This window comes from Megalops cyprinoides, chromosome 19, assembly GCF_013368585.1.
Source record: "Megalops cyprinoides isolate fMegCyp1 chromosome 19, fMegCyp1.pri, whole genome shotgun sequence".
NCBI classification, from domain to species: Eukaryota; Metazoa; Chordata; class Actinopteri; order Elopiformes; family Megalopidae; genus Megalops; species Megalops cyprinoides.
The window spans coordinates 24967287-24976907 of NC_050601.1; the positions used below are offsets into that span (position 1 = coordinate 24967287).

Genomic DNA, 9621 nt, shown 5'->3' on the forward strand with positions numbered 1-9621 from the left:
CATTATTATGGTTTGTTATCCACTAAACATACAAAAGTACTGAGCACTTTTGGGGAATATATTCAAATATATTGTATACTTTGTATTAATTCACAAATTTGTTTGTATCACGTCTTCTCAATTTCCCTAAGACGGTTGTGCCTGGCTCAAAACGCACGCACGACTCGCAACTGCAGGGAGCAGGTGACGTAACTTCACTTTCAGCCAATCCAAGCCCTCCAGCCGCAGCGCCAAGCTCCGTATATTCATCTGTTGAGGCACGGTCTCTGTCTTTTCAGCACCACGGAGTCGGAACTCCCTCGGAACAGCAATTTACCCAACCCCGTTTTAGTCCTTACTGGATTTTTATACCCGTACTCTTGTACGAATTTCTCTTTCGCGTATGGGATACTGTTTTCTCATTTGAAGAAGAACGTTTCCAGTGTGCGCACAGCAACATAGCAAGCTATTTTAAATATTTTCTAATGTTAATTTCGTGGTTATCTGTAGCGTGTGTGTACAAATGATCAGTTCGTGGAGTTTACTTACGTCTAAATGTAAATTATAAATTATCCTTGTATTTTGTTGTGAATTTAAGCATTAGCTGTCAGGCAGTATAGCTGCACTCTTGACCGTTCCGAGGTGTTGGAGGTAGGCTACTACATCCTACCTACAACAATACCGATTTTTTCTTGCATGTACTTTGATTAAGCAGCGAAGACTAACATCCAAATTTATTCAAAACTGTTCGATATATTTGGCCCTAGAGGGTCCCAACATTTCAGTTGAAACTTGCACCCATATGTCAGGGAAGTTAAGTCGTCGCTACAATTTGCAATAGGTACTGAAATCTTCATTTTTGTGCAGCCGGTATGTTCGCCTTCGGAATTGGCCTGCTTTACTTTTACGCGCTGAGTAGTGGAAGAGTCGTGCGCGGTCACGACATGAAAGGCACCCGCTTCGTTTGCAGCGCGATCCCTAAAAATGTGGACCCCAGCTGCTCGGTTCCCCCGAATCTAATGCAGAGCACGAGCGCCCAGGAGGACGAGCTGAAGAGCACAGTCATGCAGCTCCGCGAGAACGTCCTGCAGCAGAGAGAGACCATCGTCACCCAACAGGGCACAATAAAGGAATTGACCTCCAAACTTTCCCGCTGCGAGGCTGCCGCTCTGGACCCGCTGCGGGACGGAAAATACAAAAGCCAAGGGTCATGGAGGCAGGACCACAGCAAAAACACCATGGGGGACCTCCCTCGAGACCCGGGCGAGACCATCGACCACCTCGGAAAGACAATGCAGGGTCTTAAAGATCGGCTGGAGAACTTGGAGGTGAGATGTTGAGAGGATCGAGGCTGTAGGCAGGGTGTCAACTTCATACGGCCGTTGATGGTGGTGGTCAATCCAGCAATACACGAACCCTGTTATTAATTACTCGAAATGACAGTAAAGACATAGGAACGATATTTTTAAATTTGAAGTCATGCACGACTTTTGATCTACTGAATATTGTTTTAAAGAGACCTTCAGTTCATGGCATTAATGATGGCACGAACTTCGACAGCGGTTGCAACGCAGCCTTTGCAGAAGTGAATTTGAAATGGGATATAATGCACATTACGTTCTAGTGACTGTACATTAGACGTGCTTAAACAAATAAAAAATAATAAACAATGGACAGTTAATTTTAAATGAATAATTAATAAAACTATTATACAGTAACATATATAATAAAAGAGTTTTACGGTGGAAGTTATTTAAAAAAAATGATTTTTCTCAACATCTAAGAGGTAATTTCCTGTATTTTCCTTTAGAATTATAAAATAATAAAAAAAAATGCATAGATAATTCCTTTGGACTACTTTGAACCAATGAAATTTCAAAGCCTGATTGTAGTCAGTCTGTATGCCTTTTTTGTCTGGATCCTGCTGAGGGTTTTCAATGGTTAAAGTCTACAAGCAACAAATACTCCTAGAGATAAAATAACTCTATACTGATAAAAGGTTAACAGGGACATTTGATAAAGGTATTAATCATTCCAATATCACTTATCATCGTAACATCATATTTCCCTGCCAGCTCTTTCTCTCTCTCTCTCTCTCTCTCCAGCAGAGTATGCTGACATAAAGCCATCCTACCTTTTTCATCCAACACGTATTGTAATGCATACCGGATCTTACAGGGCATCTCAGAGTTGCTCTCTACTAAATCTATGTGGGGCTTGAGAAGTAATTTTTACATTATCCGGAAACCGTTAGCTGAGATATTGAAAATGAGACTCAACACACCACAAGTATATAGCTTTCCCCTAGGTTTTCTGGTTTCAGAGATGACCTGGATTTAAACCATGTGCAATCCTTGAGCAACAGAACCCCAAGTCATAGTCTTGCGGTAGTCTTATGTCTAGTGTTTGTGCACTAGTGTAAAGAAAACTCTCAACAGGCTGGCTACTAAACTGGCTACGTAACAACATATATCGTTTAGTAACCAGTTGTTATAGCATACCATACCAGTACATTTATGCCCATGAGATCCATGTTCTTTAACTCAAGGAGGGCTTTTACATCAGTGGAGGTTTTGCTATAAGAAGGTTCCCTTTACCTCAGTTGCATTCTTCTTGCATGGATCCCCTGTTCTTTGATAAGCTTCCTTGTTGCCTTACACCAGGGCTCATGGGACGTGGATAAAAGCTCACTTTAGAAAGAGGCAAAACTGCATTTACTGTTCACTCAGAGACAAGACAACGCCAACAAGACGGTTTCATCAGCAAGACTTCAGGGGCTCTCGCACAGAGGCCAGAGACAGTCCTGGAGTTAAACCGGCTGAGACCAGAATGCTAATGCTTCTTCTCTTTTCTGTTTGCTTTGTTTCATTTTTTTATCTTTTTGCTTTGAGGCTTATTTGAGATTACGGGGGGTTGACTCCAGCAGAGATGAAAGAGCAAGTGTTAAAGCTAGATTTATTGGGTCTGTCACCATGCAAAAAGGTTTGTTAACCCACAGGCAACCACAGGAGCTGGTCTGCTGCTGGTAGACCAGATCAGCGTGGTGAGCAGCACACATCTCACTTATGCACTTGAGACCGTGAACCAGACCAAAGCGGATCAGGGCAGCTTTTGTCAGCAAGTGTGAAAGATGCTTTTATAAACAACTTTCACACTTGCTTACAAACTCTTATCTTTTCCAGTGAAATATGGGGTGTTAAAGGGTTGTGGCAGTGCTTTCATTTTTTCTCCCTAGGAAATCTATAACGCTTATTTTCCACAAAGGTGGTTGAGGGTAATGCATTACTGTTCCTGTCCAAGCAGCAGCAGACACGGACAAATGCCTCTGGGTCGCGGATGTCAAGCGAGCTCCGCGATCTGCTGAAAAACCGCCTGGCTGATTTGGAGAAGCAGCTGCTGAGCAAAGTGGCCGAGCTGGAGGAGGAGAAGTCTCATCTTTACAACGAGACAGCTGCCCACCGCTCTCGGACCGAGAACACTCTCAACCAGCTGCTGGAGAGGATCACTGAGCTGGAGAAAGGTGCAGTGCTCCACTGCTGCATGCTGCGTCTGTCTCACACACAGGAACACACACACACACATACACACACACACAAACGCATACACACACACACAAACGCATACATACACACACACACACATACACACGAACACACACACACAAACAAACACACACACACACACACACACACACAAACACACAACCAAACAACTGCAGGAGAGGAAATGAGAATACTGGAGGGAGGTACCATTACTAACACAGACAAAAAGAGTTTGGCCAACTCAACAACAGGTGCCATCTTGATGCCTTCATCTGTGAACTATGACCGATGATCTTCTATGATAAAGCCAGTGCTGCATTGATGCAAAGCTGTTTTGGGCAGCAATCATGTATGAAATATTACATTACAATTCAATACATTATATCATCATGTCATGTATCCTTAAAAATCTAGACACAGATTTTGTTATAGTTCGATAAAACAACTACCGAGATATGGGGAGCTAAGTTAGGCACCTTCATCACTGAAAGGTAGATGTGGGCTGTGTGGCTGAATATTGATAGTTTCATCTGACAGTTTCATTCGGTTTCATTCAGTATGAGCTAAGCTAAATCAAGTGGGGTTTATTTCAACTTGCAGAGAAGTCGATGGACTTCCAAGGCAAAATCAAACAAGAACTTACCTTTCTCTCATATAAAATGGATGAAAATATATTTTCCGAAGCAAAGAACTTATTCAGTGAGAAAGCAAACCTCCCAACTGTTAGCTAGCTTGCTGATGCATCACGCATACACTGAATGTGTATCTTGTGGACTAATATTCTACCTGCCACTGCTAACAATACATTTTTTTCTGACTAATGTGCCGCTGCACAGAGACTGGTTTCAAAAATGTAGCCAATAAATGCGTGTAATGTAGATCTGGAATGTACCCAAAGCCAGATAACTACCCATATATGTGCAAACAGAAGGGCGCTCCAGGTATTAACAGGTAGCGAGAAGAGAATGGAGTGTGAATGTGTGGAGATATCTGTTGTTCCACAATCTGCAATCTCCACTGCTGAGTTCCAAATATCTGAGGAAATAATCTATACCGTAGCTAGCTAGCTGCATAAACACACATACACACACACACAGACACACACACACACACACACACAGAACTAATTTAATGACATTTCACATGTACAACACCGGTCTTTTCATAGTTTAACATTTTTTATTTTATAAATTGTCAAAAAAACTCTTGTTTCTAAAAAGAAACGACACAATCCAAGCCTCGAGAGTCCAGGAAAAGCTGTGGGACTCACTAAATATAAACATTCAGCAAACAAAGAATAAGTAGATTGATTGCATCTGTGTTCAAAAATGTATAATTCAGCACTCATCTGGCTATTTCCCAGCTTATGCTCTTAGAGTTCATACATAAATATATTCCCATAATATGGACTTTGACTGGTGTATTCAGACAGTCCCTATGCACAACAGCATGGCGTTTTCATTCATAATGAACAAAAATGAGAGAAGTGTAAAAATCACAGGTGAAAAACCCAACAGAATTAAGTGCCCTTGGGGTCCAACATGGTGACCAGTAGTCACATGAAGAAAAACTGTCAAATCATGTCCATTTTTGACTGAAACCAAATTGACCAAACTCTCTATGTTTATGGCTTGTTATGGTATTTGTAGTGCTCCACTAACATCTCAGAAACACACACACACACACACACACACCTCTTTTAAGCATTTTAGCCCCACATATGCATTTTGAGAATCACCAGCAGCTATAACATCACATCACATAGGGTACAATCGTGCCGTCTTGTAGACACCACTACCATCACCGCCACCATCATCCCCAGCTTCATCAGCGTCATCATTGTCATTGGCCCCTGTCGGATTACAGCGGCTCTCCCCATCTGCAGGCAGCAGCAAGTTCAAATCTCCGGAGGACTTCAAGGTGTCCCTCCTTCTGCGTACCAACTACCTGTATGCGCGCATCAAGAAGACCCTGCCGGAGATGTACGCCTTCACCGTCTGCATGTGGCTCAAGTCGAGTGCCAGCCCCGGCATTGGCACCCCGTTCTCCTATGGTGTCTCAGGACAGGCCAATGAGATTGTGCTGATCGAGTGGGGGACCAATCCCATGGAGCTACTGGTCAACGACAAGGTGGGCTGTTCCCTCACCATCACCACAGTCCCCTTTTGGTTTTTCTACTTTTTCTTTTCCATCATTTGTGTGCTTAACAGATGCCCTTTTCCAGGTCATATTAGAGAACTCGCATGTTTACACAGCATCCATTTATATGTAACTTGATAAAGGGCACAACTGCAGTGGTACCATTCCAGACTAAAACCCACAATCCCTAAACTCCTCTCTTCACTGATGCTAGGGGTGTTTGGGGAAATGTTTAGGGGTATCTACAGGTTCAGGGAGCAGATCCTCATTGTCAGACCTTCATTCTACAGTGCTTTGAGTTCAAGGGGGCCTCCCAGGGCTGGTCCATGAATAATTATCAATACTAACACCTTACAGTCATTTTGCATGGAAAACTAACTGGGGCTTGGAATGAGAAAAAAAATCCCAGAATCTCTTGCTGCATAACAGCCAATGGTTGATGCTTGCCACAGTCTTAGATGCACATGGAAACGACTCAAACGAGTGATTCCACGCAAGCTGGTTGGCTGTAATGGAGTGATTCTGTGAATTACTGGTCTTTGCACCACTGAGGTCCAGTTACCTTATCCTGAGGCTAGAACCAAAGGTGGACCCCAAACCCCTGGATGGATGTATATTCATAAGAAACTGAAACAACAGCCGGACTGAGATTTCGAGCAGTGCGAAATATTGATGTGCTGCTCCGTTGGATGGCCAATAGACTGTTTCAGTGGATGACTTTTAGCCTCAGGTAGATGTATCCGTGGCAGCTGTTTGTCTCCAGAGTTTCTCGACCTGTATGTATTATACATGCAATGAGACAGAGTGGGAGAGCTTGGGAGGGAGAGCAATAGAGAGAGAGAGAGAGGGATGGGGAGAGGGAGAGAGAGAGAGTCTTTTATTAGTTCATGGTTGACTTTTTTTTGATGTGTTCACAATTAGTAACCTTTGGCAATCTTAGGGATTCGAGACAGAAAGAAAGAGAAAGAGGAAGAGGGGGAGAGAGGAAGAGGGAAGGAAGGAGAGACAGACCCCAGCAAATACAATTATTGGGAAAGCATGACCCCCTTAATGGAGCGCTGGAGTCCAGGGCTCCGACAGGCTGTGGGGAGGGAACAGCTCCAGCCACTAAGATCCTCTCACTCTCTTTTCAACATTTTTGGGATCTTTGCTGCCTCTGCTGAAATCCTTTTGATGTGTAATCATTATTCTAACATGCTGAGATGCTGCCACTAGGCATTAGATCCTGGCTGAATGTCAAAAACATGAACGATGCTCAAGACTTTGCCAGCAAAATTACTGACGGAGGCTTTGGGATGTTTTTTTCAACAAAAAAGGGGGGAAAAAACAATTTAATTAGTCTTTCTGGCATTGAAATTCAGGGAATTTGTTTATCTTACCCTGTTTACCTGAGGGGACGTAAATACACAGTATTTTCAGAATAATGGCTCCTTAAGGGAGCATTTCATCCTCTCCCCTGTTCATAACAATCGCAGGGTTTTACAGAAGAAAGATTTACAATAAAAACATTTGCAGTAGAAGTGTCGAAAGGCTTCATCTCCAATAGCTTGTGCATACCATTTTGTTCTCTTGTGTTATCTTGGTTTTTACTTAAGTTGTATTCTTATCTTTGTTTTCTTCATATCATCATATCATATCAAATTCTATTGTCTTCTGTCATATCCCCTCATTTTTATTGTATTCTTATGCTTGCTCATCTATTGTTTTCTGTTGTATTCTGTCATCTCTGATCCGTTGTGATGCATTGTCATCACTTGTCTCTTATTTTTATTATTCTCATGTCTGTCTCCTGTTGGTTCCTCATGTCTGTCTCCTATTGTTTTTGTCATCTGTGCTGTCTCGGTTCAGGTGGCACAGCTGCCACTGTCAGTGGGCGACGGCCGCTGGCACCACATCTGCATCACCTGGACAACCAGGGACGGCTACTGGGAGGCGTACCAGGACGGAGAGAAGCTGGGATCGGGCGAGAACCTGGCCCCCTGGCACCCAATTAAACCTGGAGGAGTCATTATCCTGGGCCAGGAGCAGGTGAGTTCCACAGGGAGGTGGTGAAGAGAGGAGCGCTCCTTCTCACGCAAAGGGGCCCGTTCTGCGGCTGCGCGCCACCCCCCCCTCAACCCGCCATTCCTGCCTGGGCCCTCCATGGCGGTGCCGATACGTAACCGCTTTGTGTTTCAGTGGAAACTCTGCCGAGGAGGAGGAAGCAGAGTCTCCCCTGTGGCCTGCTGACACTACTTTTCCTGTGTGAATGGGATTAATTATAGCTATACAGGACCTACACATCTCTCTGTACAGCTCTCTCTCAAAAATAGAAATCTAGTGCTTCCTAGAGAAAGTCGATAAGGATTTTATAGAAAACCCTAGGGAAAGAATTTAGCTGGATATACCAAACACACATCAAGTTAAATGTCTTTTACAAGACCGATTTAGGTCCTACTAAGCTACTTTCCCTGGGTTTTCCTCTCTCATCAAACAGCCTAGGATTTTTAAATTAAGTGCAATGTGAAATCTGCAGACCTGAAGGGAAAATTTAAACCCAAGGCTCAAGGCGACTCTTTTGGCCCTTGCAGGACATTGTAGGGGGCCGTTTTGACGCCACCCAGGCCTTCGTCGGCGAGCTGAGCCAGTTCAACATGTGGGACCGCGTCCTGCGGCAGGCTGACATCGAGGGCATGGCCAACTGCTCATCCTACATGCCGGGCAACGTGGTGCCCTGGGTGGACAGCAACGTGGAGGTGTTCGGCGGTGCCACCAAGTGGGCACTGGAGATGTGCGAGGACCGGCTTTTCGACTCTTAAGAGCGACAGGGTTGCAGGAAGGGGAGACGCCCCAAAACCTCGTTGCCACCACAGCATCCCCCCCCCCCCCCCCACCTCCACCACATATCCACCCTTTTCCATCTTCTTCCCGCTTCCCTACCAGCCCAAGTACATCATACCCGCCCATCCCAGGCATCATCTTCTTAAAACCAGTTGCTGCATCTTGCACCTGGTTTGAAAAAGGGTATTCACTGTGTCTAGACTTAAATATGTACGTGTGTGCACCAGCTGTCAGTTTTCAAATGTTAGTCAGTAATTTTTTGCTGCACTGTGTGGCTTTCAGTTCTTGCATTAAAAAATGTAGTCTGTGAGTACAAAGCTCCGACTGCTGAGCTGAGGAATAGATGTTTTTCTTTGCTTTCTCTCTGTTCTCTTGCTCCTTTTTTTACTATTGAATGTGAATAGCTTTGTGTCTCGAATTTTGAAAAGCTTTTTTCCAACTGAATTCGGAATATAGCGAAACTGATGCCGCCGTGCACTTCTGTTTAAAAATGATACCCACATACAGGCTGTTAGCGCACCATGGGAAATCACAGCCAAATCCTGCGTTGGTGACTCAGAGTCGCAGCAATAGAGTTTTTAATGTGTGTATGTACACATGGAGCACTTAGAGGAACATCAAGAATATGACCATAGCCGAAAGGAATGTACAGGGCACAACACACAAACACCCACTGACACAATCACACAGGCACACACACACAGCACATATGCACACACTCTAGCACACCTATGGACACAGGTATGCAGTCACACACATGTACAAATATACACACACACCTGCACACACAAGTGCATATAGACACACAGACACACACTCACAATGCATGTGTGCACGTCCTAACCAATCGAGGGCTTTCCAAGGATACTACATTCACATCATTTTCACATTCATATCATTATCTGCTAGTCTTCAGCTATTTTTTTGGAGTCTGCCAATGGACTGATATGCAGAGTGATGCTGGAGCTCTTCCATTGCCGATCCTGATTACAAACACCCACACCATCTCAAACCCCTCCTGTTCAGGCTCAATCTGGCCACCCTGAATTCCCCTCACACTGAATGAAGCTTAGCACAATCACTTTACACATTGCAGTCACAGACCATTGTTGGATGACTATTGTATGTGCTGCCGTCATGG

At 44.1% G+C, this 9621-nt stretch overlaps 1 protein-coding gene across 1 annotated transcript; it reads left to right on the forward strand.

The window, feature by feature from the left end:
- Nucleotides 1–287: 287 nt before the first annotated feature.
- On the forward strand, nucleotides 288–8703 carry nptx2a (neuronal pentraxin 2a). The gene is made up of 5 exons (XM_036552960.1): nucleotides 288–1307; nucleotides 3283–3499; nucleotides 5407–5651; nucleotides 7509–7688; nucleotides 8231–8703. The coding sequence occupies exons 1-5, from the start codon at nucleotides 852–854 to the stop codon at nucleotides 8456–8458; spliced, it is 1326 nt and encodes a 441-aa protein (XP_036408853.1). The 5' UTR covers nucleotides 288–851; the 3' UTR covers nucleotides 8459–8703.
- The last annotated feature ends 918 nt before the right edge of the window (nucleotides 8704–9621 follow it).

Coding starts and splice junctions, on each gene's coding strand:
- nptx2a (XM_036552960.1), top strand. CDS start 852: ATGTTCGCCTTCGGAATTGGCCTGCTTTACTTTTACGCGCTGAGTAGT. Junction 3,500..5,406: donor GATCACTGAGCTGGAGAAAG/GTGCAGTGCTCC, acceptor CCCCATCTGCAG/GCAGCAGCAAGTTCAAATCT. Junction 7,689..8,230: donor TTATCCTGGGCCAGGAGCAG/GTGAGTTCCACA, acceptor TGGCCCTTGCAG/GACATTGTAGGGGGCCGTTT.